At 39.4% G+C, this 20024-nt stretch overlaps 1 protein-coding gene and 1 long non-coding RNA gene across 2 annotated transcripts in view; one reads left to right on the forward strand and one right to left on the reverse strand.

Moving 5' to 3' along the window:
* Positions 1 to 3549: 3549 nt before the first annotated feature.
* On the reverse strand, positions 3550 to 13063 carry LOC106962148 (uncharacterized). The gene is made up of 3 exons (XR_001427912.1): positions 12958 to 13063; positions 7995 to 8108; positions 3550 to 4403 (listed from the first exon to the last, which is right to left on the reverse strand). It is a non-coding gene; the product is annotated as an uncharacterized LOC106962148 (long non-coding RNA).
* A 152-nt stretch (positions 13064 to 13215) lies between these two features.
* The window catches only part of ngfra (nerve growth factor receptor a (TNFR superfamily, member 16)), a 39289-nt gene continuing 32480 nt past the window's right edge, over positions 13216 to 20024 (forward strand). The window contains exons 1-2 of the mRNA XM_015056349.1: positions 13216 to 13530; positions 15544 to 15706. Coding sequence (XP_014911835.1) covers positions 13492 to 13530; positions 15544 to 15706 — 202 coding nt within the window. The 5' untranslated portion in view covers positions 13216 to 13491. The remainder of the gene's footprint in view (positions 13531 to 15543; positions 15707 to 20024) is intronic.

Below are 20024 nucleotides of genomic sequence, written 5' to 3' on the forward strand. Positions count from 1 at the left end.
GTAACTCAGCACGACGAAACGAATGAGCCAGAGTACAACTAAACACAGAATACATCGGAAAACCAAACCTTAGCAGGCATTAAATGAAGGACTAAATGTTGTCTCCCTGTCCCGTCTGCTGAGTTTGATTCAGTTTTTGTAGCTGAACACAGTCTGGGGAATACAGCTGCTCAGCGAAAGGAAAGAAAGGCTTTGAATCCATGTCGGTTCCTGACGGTAAACGATAAACGACTTCCTGCTATTCAACATTAGATCAAGAGTGGCAAGGAGGGTTCTTTAAACTGTATCCAAAATCCATTTTCCTCCTCAGGATGATTAAATTATGGATAAAGCAAAAAAGCTTTGTTGTCATCGCTGAGTTTCAATTGGATGAGACGGCGTGTTTCCACTGAAATGGATGATAAACAAAAATAAAACAGCCCTTATGAGAAGAATTCACCTGCTGGCTCGTTTTATTGCTTTTACAGATCAATTATGAGCAATAAAATCAGATATTTTCACAGAAAAATATCAGTCTAAATGTCAATAAAATTTAAAAAATATGTAACATAAAATAAATGACTGTATTAATGGATGGCGGATTTGTAGAAGCAATAAAAAGAGTAAAATGTTATTTTTATACAAGATTTATCTGAAAATACATCATATCTGACACAAAACTGTCATCACATGTTGGTTGCACAGATATTTAATGTGCACGAGGGAATTATTTGTATTTTCATCTAAGTGAAAATAAATAACAGGAATTGTGGATGGCAGTGTTTCACAGATTGCTCATGGTGTTAAACACTGAAGGCTAAATAACATCAGGTTGGAATATTTGTGCAAAACATTTTCTTTTCTACCAGAGGAGGCATTTGGAGCAATTCCTTCATCGTCTCCAGCTCATCTTTCACAGCCGCCGTTGCTCTGTCGGGAATCTGCTGCACGGCTCTCTGAAGGTCTGGCTTCAACATGCGTCGCTTTTCATTTCACTTTCACTTCGAGGGGGAAAAAAAGCTCCTTACAGTACGTGATAAATAGGAAGGAAACATCTGGGCTTCAGAGTACCTTCGGTGTATCTTTGCCAGGGTCAAACATGATACAGGTTTAATGACGCAAAGAGCAAAACCGATCCAAACAGTCAATCACTTCTTCTGCTTGGCACTGGTTCACTTCCTGATTGTATGAGTGGGACAAACAGAGCACAGGTTAGCACCACTTTGAAACATCTGAGAAAATATGTAAGTATTCAAGCTGCGTCTGTATAAAACACAGATGTTGCAGACAAGGAGAAGGTGAAGCCTTAAACACAGTATGACCCCAGTATTATGTTTTAACCACTCAGTCATTCCTTATCTTCCTGCAGCTGAGGTGACAGATTCAGTCACTGGGACGCAGCACGTTTTCAGCGGGGCTCAGAAACGGCACCACATGTTTTTAGCAGACGTCCAGGCAAAGATTAGCACACCTGCGACTGGTTACACATCTAAAAACTGGAGTTATTGTTGCTATTCAGCACAGAGGATGGCATGCGTTCAATCTTCACAAATCATCTCCAGTATTCATGCTGAAGGCAAAACCTGCACAGGAATATGCAGTTTCCAGTGAGTGCATCGTCTTTACTGTGTTTTATCCAACTCTGCTGCTTTCCTCTGCCGTTTATCTCTAAAATAAATACCCTCTGGGTCCAGCATGATGCACTTAAAGGTGACCTGCTATGCTTCCTTATAGCATGTTCAGTACTTTTTTTGTTCAAAATCTTTTTTAGATAAGATTTCAGTTTGTGTACTTTGTGCTCCTGTAAGAATGAGCTGTTTTACGGCGTCCTGTCACTTTAAATCCACATAAGCTCCTTCTAGTGGCACACCCACTAGAAGGAAACAAGCGCACCCTATATAAACCTTTCATTCTATTGGCTGAGGGGTTGCCAGGCGACAGTACTTTTTTTGTTCCAAGTGCGAGCAGAAAATGATTTGCAAGCGAGTAGCGAGGTTTGATCCGAGCAGAGACGAGTTTTGAGCGCTTGGAGAGCGGCTTGAGAAAACACAGAGAGTATTTGACAGAGAGCAGAAGTTTTGAGCACAAGAATTCAAAGTGTTGAGGAGAAAGACATGAAATCCTGCTTTCAAACTGAAAATGTGCGCTCTCGAGTTAAGGCAGGAAAATTCCTCCATATTAGAACCAGCCGTTCTGGATCTCAGCTCTGGTTGCTAGGTGACGGGCTGGGCTTCCCTGGGGTTGCTAGGCAACGGGCAGTTCCTACTGATTGGTGACTTTACGTTCAGGGAGGTTTATGAAACAGCTCATTTTCCCAGACACAAAAAACAGAAACTTTCTGCTAAAAACCAGTTTTTAGCAGGGTGGTTTTTCTCAGTATTCTGAGAAGCACAAAAGAAGCACAAAAAAGTGAAAAATGTGAATTCTGAATATGAGGTTGGAGTTACTAAGGGGAAAAAATATATTTACCCCTTAAGAGCCATTTTAAAGACCTCGGGTCAGTTTTTCTACCAAGGTGTCAATATTTCCCTGAATCGCTGCTCTGTTTGTCTCCCAGTTCTGAACAAATGCTCGAGCTTAAGCTGAGAAAAAAAAGATTGCAACTAATTACATGAGCCGCATGGTTTACCTCAGCATATATTAACTCACAGCTTCCTTCGTTAAATGAATTACGATGATCTGTACAGAGGATAAGGAGCCCTAATTCCTGCTTTTCTTACATCCACGTGTTCCTTGGCTTGTGGAGTAAACGGCTCCCTCAGGATCCATATTCATACAGCCAGATCTTTCCGTTTAAGTTATTGGAAACTTTTCCAAAATCGAGCACAGAGTCCAAATCAAAGACTTTTCATCTTGCACTTTTCCTCTTTGTTCTCAGCCGTAAACCTCCAGCACTCTTTCCAAGAATGAGGCAGACATGTAACAGGTTAAGAAGATTATAATAAATCACATGAAGAGAGGACGTTTCAAAGCAACTATTAGGAATTAATATCAATAAAGGTTTGTCTGAAAATGTTGTGTTTATCTATTGAAACCATCTATTTATATCGATTCACACACACAATCATCCTGTTTACATCTTTGGCAAGAACTGATAAACACCAGATGAATTTACATGATGTTTTGCTAACATTTTATATGAATAAACTGTAATAATAACCAACAAACATCCATAATCAAAAACACTGGAGTCTAAAACCAAAGTAGGAAAGTTGAAAGTCCTGACAACCCATATTCCTTTCCTCAATAAAAATCCTTGTAAAACATTTCCTTTTTGCTTTTTCAGCAATAAATTATACATGCAATGTTATAATGAAACAAAGCAGGATGAACTCATTATTTTAGATTGTAAAAAGAGTAAATCTTGTTTTATTGTTTTAGAAATGTTTTTTCACATTCCCAGCAACAAAATGAGAATTTTATTTGAAAACGTTCAATAAATGTTGTTGCCAGAATCCGTTTTTTGAGGAATAAAGTTGAAGAAAGTTTGTGACTTGACTTCCTTGAAAACAAAAGCAAAACAAAAACATAGCTAATTAAAGAAAAACACTTTGTCTTGCACCTAAATAATTAAAAAAAAAATTATTTCAGAAGATATCTCATCATATGAAATGATGAAAAGCTGAAGTTCATGAGCTCCATTTGCTGGACGATTACATTTCGACCATTTTTAACTGCAGTTTTAGGCCCAAACAAAATGGTTCCAAGGACTATTAATAGTCCCCACACCACAATGTAAGGGTGACGCACCTTCTGATTAAATTTTAGCATTCTGTCTTTATCAGTCAGAAAAATCACCTGGACTGTTTGGTTACAGCTGGACTCGGTGAAATCTCATCTTGGTACCTCGGTGAAATTCACCGACATCACAGGAGTGATGCATTTCTTCACCATCACTCTGCATAAGGTGGATTTATACACCTGTTTTCATGGAACATCTGGATCCCGGGATTGGCGCCGTGACCCAGAAACCTTGACAATATGGTGTGTCAAACTGATGGCAGTAAAATTTATGAGATGATTTATCTACGCCTCATTCTTTAACTTAAAAAAATGCAATTATTACAGGAGTGTGAGACTTTTCACATAAATCAGGAAGACAACTTGCACGCTTCTGAAAAAATGCAGAAAATGTTTACATTTTTTCATTGCGGCTCGTCTTCTTTTGACAAATTTTCTTCTGTCTCTATCTGCACCGTTCTCTTCTGTCAACTTTCCCACTTTCCTTTTGTTTTCTTTGCCTTGTTATTAACCTCTGTGTTGTTTTGGGGGTCTCGGCGTGTTGTTGCGTCTTGTTTTACTTCCCCTGCTTGTCTGCCTGTGTAATTGCCTTGATTGTTCCCACCTGTGTTCTGTCAGCCCTGTTTTGCTTTTTCTCTTCTCCTCGATGCTCCAGCCCTGAAATCCCGGCGTGAGGAGGAAACCTGCAAACGGACATGTTTGACATTAACGCTTTTCTTTCATTTCAACGTTTCTTTCTCCATTTTAGGAAGTTAATTAAAGTCTTTTGTTCCTTTTTATCTCCAGGAACAAAAGACGTCTTGCAGTTGGGTCACCTCTGTAACCATGGTTATTATTGTTAACTAAAACTAACAAAATGATGAAAACTGAAATTGAGAAAACGTTTTTGCCAACTGAAATAAAAACAGCAATTAATTGGGAGAAACTATAGCTCACTGGAACTATAGTGTGTATTTATAAAACTAAAACATGCTGAAATTATTGTTTTTATTTACGAACTGATGTCAGTGGTCAAAAAAATTACAATAATCCATTTTCTTCCTGGTGGCGTTACGCTAGTCTGAAAAGTTGGGAGAAAAAATGAGCGTCAGGTTGTTAAGTGAATTAGACAAACAACAAAACACAATGACATAAAACCGCAATATAATGAAAACACTATTATTGCCATGATGTTTTAATTAAATGGACCCAATTGCAGTAGGCAGGATTAGTAATGAGAAAATTTAACGAAAAAACAGGAATCAAACTTACAAATATGAGAAAGTCCAGGTTAGCAGAAAGTATCAAAAGAAAAATCCAGCAGGAGACAAAGAGGAGATAACAGAGGAACCAGGGAGGAGAGAGGAGACGAACCGGCAAGTAGTGACTGACAAAGAAGCGCTTAAATACTGGAAAAGGAACCTAATAAACTTACAACAGAAAATAACTACAACTGGAATCACTAGGGAAGAACAGAAGTGAAAAAGAAGGCAGAGCTAAAGAGAAAAAACACCAAGGAACACCAAAAATGACCGAAAACAAACTCAAACAACCCCAGATTCTAACAATTAACCCTGCCTATAATCCCAATTGGCTGATTTCAGAAGACATGGCTCTGGTTCTGCAGGAGGTTTCTTCTTGTTACAAGACGTTTATTTTTCTCTCTACTGAGAACTGAGGCAAAGATTTAAAAACTCTGAAAAATAACAATTATTAAACCTGGATTTAAATTAATATAAAACTATTACTTCTGACTTTTGTCACAGCCAGCACCCAGAAAACATTCGGCATCTGAGGTAACAGCAAGCGGGTATGAAGTGTCTAATGCTGCCTGAAGCACTGCGCTGCACTTCACTGAGCATGGAAATGGTCTCATATCACGGGCCTAAAAGAAGCTAAAGAGAGAGAAAGCCGCTCTGCTTCCTCCAGCAGACACAGCTGGCCGACCTCAGCGTGAAGCCGCTGTGAAGATCTGATTAAACGGTTTGGGAGGTATGAAAATGGCCAGACGCAGAGCTACAAATCCAAAACCATAAAGGTGCCTGGGAAGAAGCGCGCTCACCGCGTATTGTCTGTCTCTATTCCTGTTGGTCATGCTCTCTCAGAGCGACTCGCAGTACAAGAAAACCCACAAAACACCTTCTGGCTTTGTAAATGTGAGGAATAATTTAAACGGTTTTGTTTGATTTTAAAAAGGAAGAAGGATTCGGTCAGCCAGTGTAATCTCTTCTGCTGTCAGAACAGCCAGAAACTTTAAAAAAAAAAGTCTCAACACTGAAAAAATGAGCCTGGTTCAGTTTCTTCAAAGAAGGACCATTCTGAGCTGCTGCACAGACTGCTACAGGAGATCCTTCCTACCGACAGCAAGCAGCGTTAGATGATTTTCAATTTCCATTTGACACCAATGCTTTTTTAAAATTAGAATTGCCATATAATTTCAATGGGAATTAGTCAAGAATTTGACTAAATTGCAAAAAAGCAAAATCTTACCAAGTATTTTTGTCTGGGTTCGATTGAAAATATCTCAGTACACATGAAATGAGACAAACTAACTTAGAAGTAGCTTTGTAGCAAGACAGAGGCTTTTTTAAAGTAATAATTCCTTAATACTGATGAAAAAGTAGCAGATAGACTGTAAAGACAAAAACTGACTATGCTGAGCCAATCTACTTCATTAAACCTTGATAAAACATTATATTTGATTATTTTCTTGAAAGAAAATATTGATCTAGTCACTTTGGTTTCTTGTTCCACAGATTTCTGTGTGACAGAAATGAAAACATAAGAAACCTATAAGGACACAGACAGGTTTTCATGCTAACGTTGAAGCAGACCTGCAGCTGCTAAATGGATCCAGATAAGAGACTCTTCATGATGCAGCTCCAAAAGCTGATGAGTCATCACAACCGTTGTGTAGCCATCACCTGAATATTAATTAGCATTTGGGATAATAATGATTAATTTAGCAGTTTGGGCATGACCACTTCAGAGCGCTGTTTGTCACCCTGTTGCACATGTGCAGAGGGATCGTTTCTGAACAGACAGGTTGAGTCCTGGGGGATTTTACAGAGCGGTTCACTGTATTTACCATGAACCAGCACACCGAACACATCCATTCCTGCTAAAACCAGACAGAAAAGCTCCTCAAGAGTAAGCAGGTGCACCGTTATATTTCAGGAGTTAAAGAAAAAACCGTCTGGTCCTGTTTTTGTCTTTACATGGCTGGACCCCCTGCTGTCGCCATGTGGGGAAGCAGCAGCAGCAGCATGAAAACTGCAGGCTGTAAAACAGGTGACCCCTCGCAGCACACCTGGCAACCAGAAACCCACAGGAACAGGGCACAGCTTGTATTTACACAGGTGAAAGTTTAGACATCTGAAACAAACAGCATCTCTTTCAACAAGCCGTTTCATATCCCGTTTACGTTTTTGTGGCTGCATTGAGAAAGCATCAGCTGGTAATTTGGTATTTAACGGAGCTGCTTAGCGATTCAGTAATGGTAAAAAGGAAATCAAGGTTCAGGAAACCTTCATTTTCCTGAGAAGAGTTTATCTGTATAATCCACAGACTGCTCTGTGGCTTATCTAGATGTAGTAAGAGCAGATAAAACATGAGCTGCAGAGATTAGGATGAAGCTGCAATGATAACGTCTTTAGCTAGTAATAAAATCTAGCCTCCTGTCTTTAATGGTTCACCGTTCATCCTCAGCCGTAGGACAGATAAACAATTAAATGATTATCTGGACACCTTTTTTCAGAAAAATCTCCAATAATCTCCCAATTACATTCTAGCGCAATAAAGTTGTTGATTTTGTATGAATTTCCACTATAATTCTCAGGAATTATAGTGGAGGGACTGATTGATAAAATTTGGCAGTAAACGGATAAAAACTGCATTGATTTGATTGACAACTTAATATTTAAGTCTAGAATCTAGAGGGCCACATAAGAAGCTACAGCGGGCCGGATTTGGCCCACGGGCCTCGAGTTCTCATTATATAAACCTGATGGTTAAATGTCACAACTCTAGCTAATTATATGACCCCAAAAAATGTCAGAGTAGATGAAAAAAAAAATTTCTCTATCTCTATTAATATATAAGCATAATATGCTTTCCGGGTTTTCTCATATTGCTAATTTTATGTAACATTTTAACTCATCATATCTTAGAGAAACAAATTCATGTAAATTATCTAAATCCACTTTGTTTTCTGTCTAATGGCTTATATACTCTTTCTTCCTGATCAGTTGTGCTGCTGCAATGTGATATGTGCAGAGAAGGTGCATGTAACCCACCTGGAGCTTTGTCAGCGCCCATCTGTTTATCCAAATCACGACGTATTGACCTCATTCTCTAAAGGCAGTTTTCTATATTTGGTTGTCTGTTGGATACATTTCCTTCCCATGATTCTGACATCGTGTGTGTGTGTGTGCGCATGGTTGTGTGTCTGTGTTGCCCTGCGACAGACTGGCGACCTGTCCAGGATGTACCCCGCCTCTCACCCGGAACGTTAGCTGGAGATAGGCACCAGCAACCCTCCCGACCCCACTGAGGGACAAGGGTGTTCAGAAAATGGATGGATGGATTCTGACGTCAGAATCAAGAGAACGTATCAGATTTATTTTTTGTGACATTACAAGAAAACCACATTGATAGAAATGGCAAAAAGTCATGATCCAAAATTATTTGAATATTTTGTAATTTTCCTATTTACTAAAAAATGCTGTTTATGATATACCAAAACTCATAATTACATATTTTGTTACATTTTTCACCATGGAGGTCGCCATTTTTTCACCTGCTGGGTTGATGACGCGTTTTGGTCCATTCTGTGCTGGAATGGACCAGCACAGAATTGTGTATTTCACATTGCGGTTAACTGGTGTAATTTTAGATAATGCCACATGGTGTCACTGTTGGCTGTAATTAAAACAAAACAAAACAAAAAAACAGTAAGGTGAATCTGGATTGCATGCTTCCCACCCACACACACACACACACACAAAATAAGAGTGCAGTGGGAGAGAGCCGGATCCGAACACAACTTCTGAAGGATCTAAACTGTGCCCTCAACATTTCTCTCCCGAAGACTTTGAGTCATTTGTATAAGCAAAACTAACAAATGCTCTAACAGGTGATCGTTGCCTTAACGAGCTGAAACTAAACGACAGTTTTTATCCGCAAAATGCCTTGACTGAGCAGACGCCGCCGCTGGAGACTCTTTAAACGCTAACGGATCTCTGCGCCAGTTGTACGAAGACCGGATCGGACACAGAGCTATAGAAGATCTTACCGGATCACACAGTCTGACCGAAGGAAGCAGCAGCAGCAAAACACCAGCTCCTATGGCCAACTCTGTCCTCTTCCTCTGTTTGGTCGATTTCAACGCGCCGGTTCAATTTGAAAAGGCTTAATGATCGCTGTTTTGGCTGTAGCGCAATTAGACCATTAGATGTCATTTACCCAGAATGCATTGCAGCGTGAACAACATTGTTCATGAGACAATATTTAATTTAATTAAAATATTTAAATAACAAACATTTATTATTTAAATATTTTAAAAATGCTAAATTTTTAAATGTAAAATTGTATTTAAATATTTGATATTTGAATATTTTATTTAAATATTGTAACATGAAAAACACCCTACAGTATTATTACTGTATTGTTTTTACATCTAAATAAATATTTCTCAAATAAAGTCTAATCTTGGATCCTTTAAAGGATGGAAACAGAGGGAGAATCGATGAGTCGGTGCTTGAAGGCATTCAGATCTCTACGCTGAAACCTAATCGCCATGTGGCAGCTGAACCGGGAGGCTACTCCCTCTGCTGATAATCTGCATGAAGACAGATGTCAACATCAGGAAGATCGTTTGAAAAGGAAATTAGGACGGGTCTGAAGCAGGTAGAAACTGTTTCCCTGGTGACACCAGCTGTTGTATACCACATCTTGGATCGATATCCATCAACGTTGTGTTTTTTTGAATGGAAAAACTAATCAACAGCTAACATGATTACACTTCCTGAATGTGTATTAGTGGTTTTAGAGTGCTTTTCCCTAAATTAGTCTCATCTTGAAACAAAAATAAACACATAAAAAAGGATGAAGCAGCTGGTTTTAGTGTGGATTAAAGTTGAGCAAAACCTCAGAGAAGTTTCCATAGAGAAAGATTTTACTACATTTGATCAACATTGCTAAATCACTAAGAGAAATTTCACAGTTTTACACTTAAAACAAGCTACAGTACATATCTCTGCACATTAACTCCAGAATCAGAGAACATGTTCTGTCACTAAAACTTTGGCGATCATGACAAAAGGAGCCATTTCTGACTCAGCTGAGTCGACCCCTGGTGGTAGAAAACGGTCCTGCATGCTCCCGGAAGGAAAACGAAAACGCATTCCTGGTATCTGCTCTCTCTCTCTATATATAAAAAAGATATATAAATAATTCATAATCTTAAAGTAGGGAACACCTGCACATGTTTTGTTGAGAAATCAGTTTGTGTTCAGCCACTTCTGCAGAAAGGTTTTGAGGCGATATATGTGGCCCACTAAGTGGACAGGTGTTTCCAATACTCTCTCCATTTACATCCAGAAACATTGGAAACATACTTTAGCATAATGAGGTCCAGCAGAGCAATGCCACAGACTTCAGTGATCAAGAAGAAATGTCTTCTCTTTGCAGTCACTGTCTGATTTTGTGTCAGTTGTTGTTCCTTTTGTGTTTCATTGAGATCATTTCATGTCTCGTTTTGAGTGAACTGTGTCTTTTTGTGGTCGTTTTGCATCTGCTGTTGGTTGTTTTCAAACTTAATTGTAGATATTTTTTCTCTTTGAGGTTAATTATGCTCAACTTTGATCGTTTCTAGTCAGATGTTGCCCATGTTGATTCAGTTTTACATCACATTTGTTTTATCTTATGTCTTAATTTTTGCGTTTTCTTGAGTTCCTTTCATTACAGTTTCTCTTTATTTCATGATGTACAGTATTAACATTTTGTGCTGTGTTTTTCTTGGTGATCTTTTAAACTTTTTTATTGAAACTGCATGTGTTAGACCAGGTTAAAGTAGCGCAAAACTGTGAAGTGGAAGAAAAATGAAACTTAAAAATAAAAATCATATGTAAATGAATTCCTCCAGGGTTAACGTTTCAGCACTTCATCTCTCAGGACATTTTGGCTCAGTTTTTTATACAAAACAGCTAAAACTGGACAGGGAGAGCCTGTCAACACCAATTTTTAAGTCTCCAAAAAGATTCTCAATTTGATTCAGGTCTTGGCCACTTTAACATATGAACATACTTTGATCAGACCAATCCATTGTAGCTCTGGTTGTACGTTTGGGGTCACTGTCCAGATGGAACAGGAACTTTTAGCTCCGTCTCAAGTCTTTTGCAGCCTACAAGATGATTTCTTCCAGGTTTTAAACTGAATTTAGCTCCATCTATCTTCCTCGCCCCCTCTGAGGAAAATCTTTCCCATAGCATGATTCTGCCAACATCAATTTACGCATCACAGGCTTTCTGCCACACATAGCGTTTTGTATGTAGGCCAAAAAACATCTATTTTTGTCAAATCTGAGCCGCACACTTTCTTTGCTGTACACTTAACCACTTCTGATGTCTTTTACTCAGCAATTGCTGGGTTGCAGATGACGTAGCACCAACATCACCCACTGCAGGTGGAGGTCAGGAAGTAAGTGCAGTTCGTTTACTTCTGTTGATCCAGCATCAAAATGCCTAAAGTTTGTGTCATGTGCGGTTGTTCCAGTCGTTCTAATAGAGATAAATGGATTTCTGTGAAGGTAGCTGGTCACAAAGGAGTTAATTTTAAAAAAACTTACCAAAAAAGAGGAGAAAAGTGGATAAACAATCTACAGCTAAAAACAGGAGGTGCAGAAACTAACAATGCCAGTTTGCAGCGACCACTTTTCAACAGTCGCATCGTTTAAATTATATTTTCAGATATTTTATTGGACAGTTACTTAGAAAGACAAGCATTCATATGTAAGGTAAGATATATTATTTTTGTTATTTCTATGAGCTTGGATCTAATTAATTTAGCTTCTGTAAACCCAAATTCATGCTGGAGTTGAATGTTAATGTTGAGTCATTCTGCATTTCTACAATGTAGGTCAAACATTTGCAGCGATCCACAGAAACCCCATTAAAACACGGTTCGACCAAGCTAGGCGATAGCATTGTTATCGTAGACTAATTACTTAAAAAAGCACAACTCACTACTCACCTGGACAGAAACAAGTCGGCAGCCATTTAATGCTTCTTTTGATCCTAAATTTGACCCAACCTGAAACTAAATGATTGTTTGCTTCCAGACTTTTGAAAACTTTCTTGTGGCTCGTCCTATAATATGAGGTCTGTGGCATCAGACTAACCCTCCCTACACCTTCTCAATGCCGGGTAAATCCTCAAGATTATATGACAAGTCTTTTTTTACAGAGATAATACGGGTCATATCCTAAAAATACTTGTTTTCGAGATGCCTTGTCTGTTTTGGCCCATCTAGGGCATTAGCTACTCACTGTGATACATTTTGCTTTGTTTTGAACCAGAGAAATCCACTTCCTCATCCCCATCTGAATTTTGTGCGTCATCCAGGGCTGAAACCCAGCAACAGCTTTCTTCTTCCCACTCATCCAAATAACCAGATCTGTGCAGTTCATCCCTTTCCTCTGCCTGATTCGTGGCTCTCTGTAGCTCATACATTAGTTACCAGTTTGTGATTAATGTTCTCTTTGGTATTCTTTCAGTTTTTTAATAATAAATTGAACAGAGCGCTGAGTTATTCAAACCTTGAGATGTTGTTTTATAGCATAAATCTTCCTTTAGCTTCTTCTTTAACTTTAACTTCTGGTGTTTTTAAGATGCTCCTCATTCACTAATGAGGCCTTCACAAAACATTCTGAAATTAAATTTTACTAATTAAATGACTTTTGAAGACAAGTGGACATGCTTTTATTTGGGGGCATCAGAATACAAATGCATGCCACACTTTTCAGATTTTCATTTGTATTCTCTCACTTCACCGTTTTGCACTACTTTGTGTTGGTCTGTCAATTGAAAAACAAAGTCGGGAAATGGAAAATGAAAACCTTGAAGCCGGGCTTTCTGTGTGTGTGTGTGTGTGTGTGTGTGTGTGTGTTTAACTGAGGGAGCCCTGGCTCCTTGACCTTTGACCTGCTGGATCCTCTCACTAATCTGTGTGAAATTATTCCAAACAAGACAAGATCTTCACCTTCAACATGATCCACTGATGTAATATAAAGATTGTCTATAATATAAGCAAATAAAAAGGGATTAACTTCGATTTAAATGATATTCCAGTCGGTGTGATCGAAGCTAGTTTTCGCTACTGTTGCAATTGGGCCGAGCTAATGTGGGGGGATCAGGTTCTGCTGCAGAACCATCAGGAGGAGTGATAAACCGGAGGCTGGACGTGACTCTCTCCTCTCCGCAGTGCACTTGCAGCTGAGCAGCTCTCCGGACAGGACCGTCTCCTCCTCCTCCTCCCATTTATATCACTTCTGCGTGAGCGCTGGCCAGAGTAACAGCGGCGCTGCTGGGAGGCTGCGGAGTCTCTTCCATCCGACTCCACGGTGCGGAGGTTTCCCGGACAGACGCGTGACGGTGCGGACTCTTAATCCCAATCCGACAACAATCCGTGCCTCTGGAATTAAGATGAGCGCTTCTGCCGCACGGCTCTCCTCCACATAGCGCCGCATTTCCCTGCTCCAGATCCGTTTCATGTGACTCCTGCGTACGAAGAAGGATGACTGCTACCTTACCGCTGGTGATTCTGTGCGCCTTGGTGAGTCGTCGCTTTCCTTGACTTCTGCAGGATTTAGTAATTTAGAAATGCGTGTTATTTTACGCGTTTCCTGTAAAATACACGCGTTAATAAACTTGTTACTGAAGTTTTGCGTGAAAGTTTCCCTGCTCGGGTGTTAATTGAGGGCAAATCCTGCAGGTGTCTCATGCAGGTTAATGTTCTGCACCAAGGTAATGTCACATTACACACTCCAGCCTTTCTGCTGCGTTTTATCCTGCTGCTGGGATTCCCAGAGAACTGGAAATTCTTTGGAGCTACTGTAATTTCAGTAGATTTTGATTCTAGATCCGTTTTTTTAAAAAGTAAAATAGATGCACTCAGCAAGAGCATGGGACGTTTTCAAGTTTTCTGCATAAAAACCCGGGTTTTAATCAAGAAAGTTAACAATGAAGCATATAGGGGGCTCTCTGCCATGTTCATAGCAGCTGGTCTAATTGGGCTGCAAGGCTCAGTCATCATGCAAACAGCCCTGGATGTGAGGGGACACTGTTATGACAGCTGGCGCAAGAGAGTCGCAGCAGTCGCTGCACTTTGGTAGAACTAAATTTAGAAATAAACTCACAAATTGGCCATGAAATTGACAAGAGGACAAACGAAGCACATGGCAGCTGTGTTGCTTCGTGGCTTAATGGTGGCTCCAATTTGTATTTACCCAACTTGACCTAAATGTGTTTCAGCCAAGTGAAAAATCCAGGACTAAGGTTTTTTTTTGTGTGTGTGTGGGGTCAGGTGGAATGCATGTACGGCGTTTAAAATAAAAACCGAGACTCGTGCAGAAGCGTTGACGATGAGCTGATGGGGAATGACGAGGAAAAGAAGAGCAGAGAAAACGGGAGAGCAGGAATGAGAGGCAGGAGGGGAGATGCTGGCTGCTTGGTACATCTGTTTCTGAATGAAAGCAGAGAGAGGAGGGGAGCGACCAATGAGAGGCAGGGAAAAAAGATGTCTCAGCATATGTGAATTAGCTGGAAATGAGGTTTTACTTATTACATAATAAAAGCCACAGGACATGAAAGTGATGCAGGATAATCAGATTTTTTTTTCTTCTAAAGAAACTGGTTGCAAATTCTTGTCATTTAACTTCAGTTCTTGTGCCAGTGAGTTAAACGGTAAATACGTCAGGAGGGATAATGAGAAACAAGAGCAGACTAGGAGAAGTAAGAAGCAGAAGTAAGTCATATCAGACAAGATCAGTGAGCCTGCAACAGTTTTAAATTAAACGGTGTATTAGAGCAGTTATCTGTCAGAAGAAATATGCACGTTTATTTAGGCCTGTCACCATAAAAAATGTTGCTGGATGATAAATTGTTCCAGAAGTGATTGTTGTTTTGAGACCATTTCTAAGTAATGCAATGGAAAAAATAATAATGCAAGAAGTAAAATGAATTTTGAAGTCTTTCTAATAAAACTGTCTTTGCACCAAACTGCAGTTTTTGGTTGAAAGAGAGAAGAGATAAATCATTCGATGGAAATGACTGAGTTTGCTTTAATCTATCATCCGATTAATTAATTTATTGATTATTGTGACAGGCCTACGTATTTTTATCTCAAGTGCTTGAGTTGTATCTATGGAGACAGATTGAGTTTAATATGTTTGTGTCAGGAGACACTGGAGAGTGACAGAGAAGGAGCGTAGGCTTTTAATGAACACTGCCCAGAAACACTGAAACTGAAGTGTTTGCGTTAATCACAAGCAGAGAGAGGCTGCGTCTAGCTCTCACCTTTGGACGTTAAATAGGACGGGCATGTGGGTAATGTTGTGCATACATGGCTTTATGGCTCCTGCCTGCGTTTCAGGTTCATTATTAGAGCTGATGTGCCTTTAGGGGAGCTATTAAGCCAGGTTACATGGCAGGTTAGTGCAAAGTCTTTCCAATACAGGCAGGCACAATGATTTATGGTGAACCTTTTTAGAACAGGTTATCCACCTGGCAGTAATCTATTCCACCAGTTTGCCTGTTTGGTGTAATACATCTGTCTCCATTCTGCCAGGCGACGTTAGCGCTGGCGTCCAAGACGGAGCGGGCGCTGAACGTTGAATGTGACTCTGGCCAGTTCACCACCAGCGGGGAATGCTGCATGGAGTGTCCACCTGGAGAGGGCGTGGTGAAGGAATGTGGCGCCACTCAGACTGTCTGCGCTCAGTGTTTGGACAGTGAGTAATGATTTCTCATGGTTTGCACCTCTTTTGTACATGCATGTGCATCAAACTCATCAGACTCAATACGTGCAACTATCGTTTTCAGGCATGTCAGCAATAAACCTCCTCATTGGCAAGTACTGACAGATTGATTTGTAAATGCTAGGTCATCACTGGCTACTGCTTTTGTGCCAATGGGGAATCGATAATGAGGAAAACCACCTCAGAGTCCCGAACAGGGATGGTGGATTGAGACAAATCCAGCCTTCATTCTTATTGTCAAGATGATATCTGTGTTAAAAAAAAGACAAATGTAACTGCATGTGGGGATTTTTCTGCCATAATTCGAGAGCACACATTTTCAGTTTGAAAGCAGGATTTCATGTCTTTCTTCTCAAAACTTGTAATGCTTGTACTCCAAACTTCTGCTCTTTTTCAAACGTTCACTCTGCTTCCTCAAACCTTTCTCCTGACACCCAAAACTTGTCTCTGCTCAGATGAAATCTCCTCTCGTCTCTGCTCGCTTGTGAATCATTTTCTACTCACTTGGAACAAAAATGCACCGTTGCCTGGCAACCTCTCAGCCAATAGAATGAAAGTGTTGTACTGGGTGCGTTTGTTTCCCTCTAGTGGGTGTCCCTGCATGGCTACTATCGACTGTTAACAAAAAATAACCAGTTGCTACAATCTATAGCAGCCACACAGGCACACCCACTAGAAGGAAACAAACGAAACCATTACAACACTTGCATTCTATTGGCTGAGAGGTTGCCAGGCGACGGTGCTTTTCTGTTCCAACCGAGCAGAAAATGTTTCGCAAGCGAGCAGAGAGGTTTGCAAATGGAGATTTGATCCGAGAGGAGAAAAGTTTTGAGCGCAAGGAGAAATGTTTGAGAAAGTTTAACAGTCTTTTGAGGAATAGATGAGCAAAGTTTGTGTGAAGAAATATCCATGTTAGTGATGTTCAGAGTCATTCCACCTTTCCCAACGTACTTGGAAAACTTTTATGTCTACCCTTGAATTCAAACTTTATCTTTAAGTAAACATAGGTTAAAGTGGTGATGCAGAATCTCCAACATACAGGAAATGAACAACAAATGGCACAAACGTAAACTAAAAAAAAAAGTATTTCTGGACCAACTGATTGGTTCTGATTGATGATTGGTAGATAAAATACTGAAATAAATGCATCATAACTAACAGCATTTTTATGAGTCTGTAAGTTAATCAATATATAATATGTTTGGCACTTTCTTTAGATTTTAGCAGTAGCCTGCTAAAGTTTTGCAGAAACAGGAATATTCTATCCCTTAATTAGCTGTTGAACTTGAAACTAGAACCTCACTAATTGAACAAGCACTTATTTTATGCTTTATATTTGATGTTTTTAATGTTAGATTGAAACAACATTCAACTTAGATTTCCAGACTGTAATCTTATGTCTTTAAGTGTTGCACACCTTCATCCTGTTATAAGATGTGTATTTTCTGCAGCTGCTGAGTAAGAATCAGTTTGCAGTGAGCTGAGTAAAGATTGCTTAAATTAAAGAGTAAATATTTGCACATTAGAGTATCTGCGCAGAATAAAAGAGTTAAAGGAAATCAGCTTTGAATATTTGTATAGTTAAATAATCTTTTTTGAAAATCAAGTCCAAAGTAAACTACTACAGCCAATTTTTCAATTTGGATATAAGGTAAGACTTCAGTGTTTTCTTAAGATAAAACGCTTGTATTGTTTTAAGTGGGTCCAAATGTGCCTACAGCTCGACTTAAGCTGCAAACCATTAGCACTTACTCTTTGGTCCAAAGCCGGAAAAACATTCAGCTTCAAACAGGAGAAAAAAAGCTGCAAACAAATGTTTTCCTCTGCATTCAGAAGTCTCTGTGTTGCATCCTAGCAGCTATTTTTACCATTTGTGTTGTTTGTATTTAATTTTCTAAGCATGCATTAAAGTGTAGGTCGCTGATTTCAGGCATTTATGTATAAATAAATAGTTTCACATCCTGTGTACAACAAAACAAGTTTTTAGGATCCAACACTGACTCAGTAATGTCGGCACTGTTTAATTATGAGTCAGGCATTTCTTTCTTCCCTTTAAAAAGTTTTCTTTTTCTAAATAAGCCTCTATTTTATACATTTTTTCCTCATTTCCCACACTTGCAGCAAAAGGTTCAGGGAGAGTTTTTTTTCTTTGTCAGCATCTAGTGTGACAGTGCCTCAGGGTAAAAACTAAAAAGGACACAAATGCTGTGAGCCAATTTCACACAAAACAACCCCATCAAAGTCAGAGTTAGAAAAGGTGCAGGCATGAAATCCAAGCAGGAGCACCGCAGTGCAAGAAACGCTTCGAATTGAAGCTCCATTCTAATGCTTTTGCATCAAAAATGTTAGAAATTTCTCTAAAAGTGAACAAAATAACTGATTAACATCATCAGATAATGCATGCAAAAGTATTTCTGATTAATATCTTTGCTCAGATGTTGTTAGAAGTGTATTTATTGTCCCATAATAACTGCAAACACTCGTTTTTCCTGCACTGTCTGCCCTGGATTTAAACGTTTCGCACCAAATCCCACAAACCGTTGTCACGTCTCCTTTCTTTTTTTTGCTTTACTCCACCGTGCCGCCCCCTCCCCTCCTTGCAGTAACTATGAGTCATCCTCTGTATTAGCGGATAAGATGGTATTAGAAAAGCCAGGCACCAAAGGGCACGATCTGCTCATTTATCATGCATACTGTTACATCAGTCTATCTTCACCCATTTGATCCAGTTAATTAGACCATATTGAAAAGCCTATTGTGCCTCCGATAGTGAACAAATAGCCCGCTCCGCTGTACAGGAATGGTAGTCACAGCTGATAAACACTCAACAATTAAGCCAGAATACCCGAGAGGTCGCACCCAATTTCTGGTGCGAGTGTGTTTTTTTTTTCTTTTTTTTTGTTTGTTTCAGTTAAAGCAGATATAATCTCAGTGTGTGTGTGTGTGTGTGTGTGTGTGTGGCTTACAGGAGCACACACAATAAATAATAAAGCTGAGCTGGATTTATACTGAGTTTAAAAGCTGACCTACTATAAAAAATAAAAAAATCAGACACCATAAATACATTTTCTGAAGTGGTGAGGTGAATAATTAATGAGCAAAATTTGACAAATCCATTTCCTGCTTCATGGTACGCATGAACATATCTGTATTTACCAGGAGAACCCTTCAATGTCCCACTTCCTGCTGGTTAGACCCCCTCCCCACCCAACTGTAGTCTTCCTGGCCTGGGATGTGCATCAGTAGCCCTGAAATATTTATTAGTCTCCTCCACTTCTCTCTGTGGTCGGGGGAAACAGGACGAGTGAACCTGCCTCACTTAGTGAAGCATTCAGAGAGGTTTGAAGTGAAAACGGCCTGAATGACTGAGAAAAAAGCATGATGAGACTGTGAATCTCCAGGGATTTCAGGAGGAAGGAAAGTGGAATCACAGGCATGTCTGGTTGAGGTCTGGAGCCGAGCATCAGGAACCGCTCCAAACTTTGGATGGAGATGAATGAAGTGAGGATAAGCAGAGATTTTACTTCAAAGCAGAGAGAAAACTATTAAAACAGGATGCAGGGGCCTAACACACAACAATGCACAAAATTCAATCAATTCAAAATACTTTAAAATAATAATAATAGGTAAGCAGGGTTTGCCCTAGTGTATTACAAGCCTGGCGGGTCACCAGGCTTTGCTTGTGTCCCCACCAGGCGAAGCATTGCTTATTTAAGATGTTTGCATTTTTTAAGACTTTATTGTTGGTGTTCAGGTATTACTCTTCCAACCTTTCAATAATACATAATTATCAAGTGATATTTTCAAATTTCCTGTCAAATTTAAACATTTTTTTAACTCAAAAACACGACGGGCTGCTGACTGAATGACTGCTGAGCGCCCCAACCACCGCGCTTAGCACGTTTTCTGGGGGAAACCTTGGTGTAAGGTCATTTTATTTATATGAATTAGAAGGAAATACAAACAAAACAACAAAACCAAAAGAAAGAAAAAAGTAAAAGTATAAAACTACATATTGGTAGTCCATATTTTATAAAGTAGTAGAGGTTTCTCAGGATTCTTGTCTGATAAAAGTAAATGTTGGTTCCAGTAGTTCTGGGTTGAGTTCTAGATTTGTACAAAGCTAAATGTTGGTTCTAGATGTTTGACTCTTGTTCAGGGTTGTTCCATTCATGCTTTAAAACAACAAGAAAAACCATATTTCCAGCTGACTTTAGCAGTGTTTTCACATGACAGTCCAGTAGACTTGTTCAGTTGGGGAACAAAACTGCAACATTTGTTACATTTTCAG

Source organism: Poecilia latipinna, unplaced genomic scaffold (genome assembly GCF_001443285.1).
Source record: "Poecilia latipinna isolate Pla-1442-1.1 unplaced genomic scaffold, P_latipinna-1.0 Scaffold1376, whole genome shotgun sequence".
Taxonomy (NCBI): domain Eukaryota; kingdom Metazoa; phylum Chordata; class Actinopteri; order Cyprinodontiformes; family Poeciliidae; genus Poecilia; species Poecilia latipinna.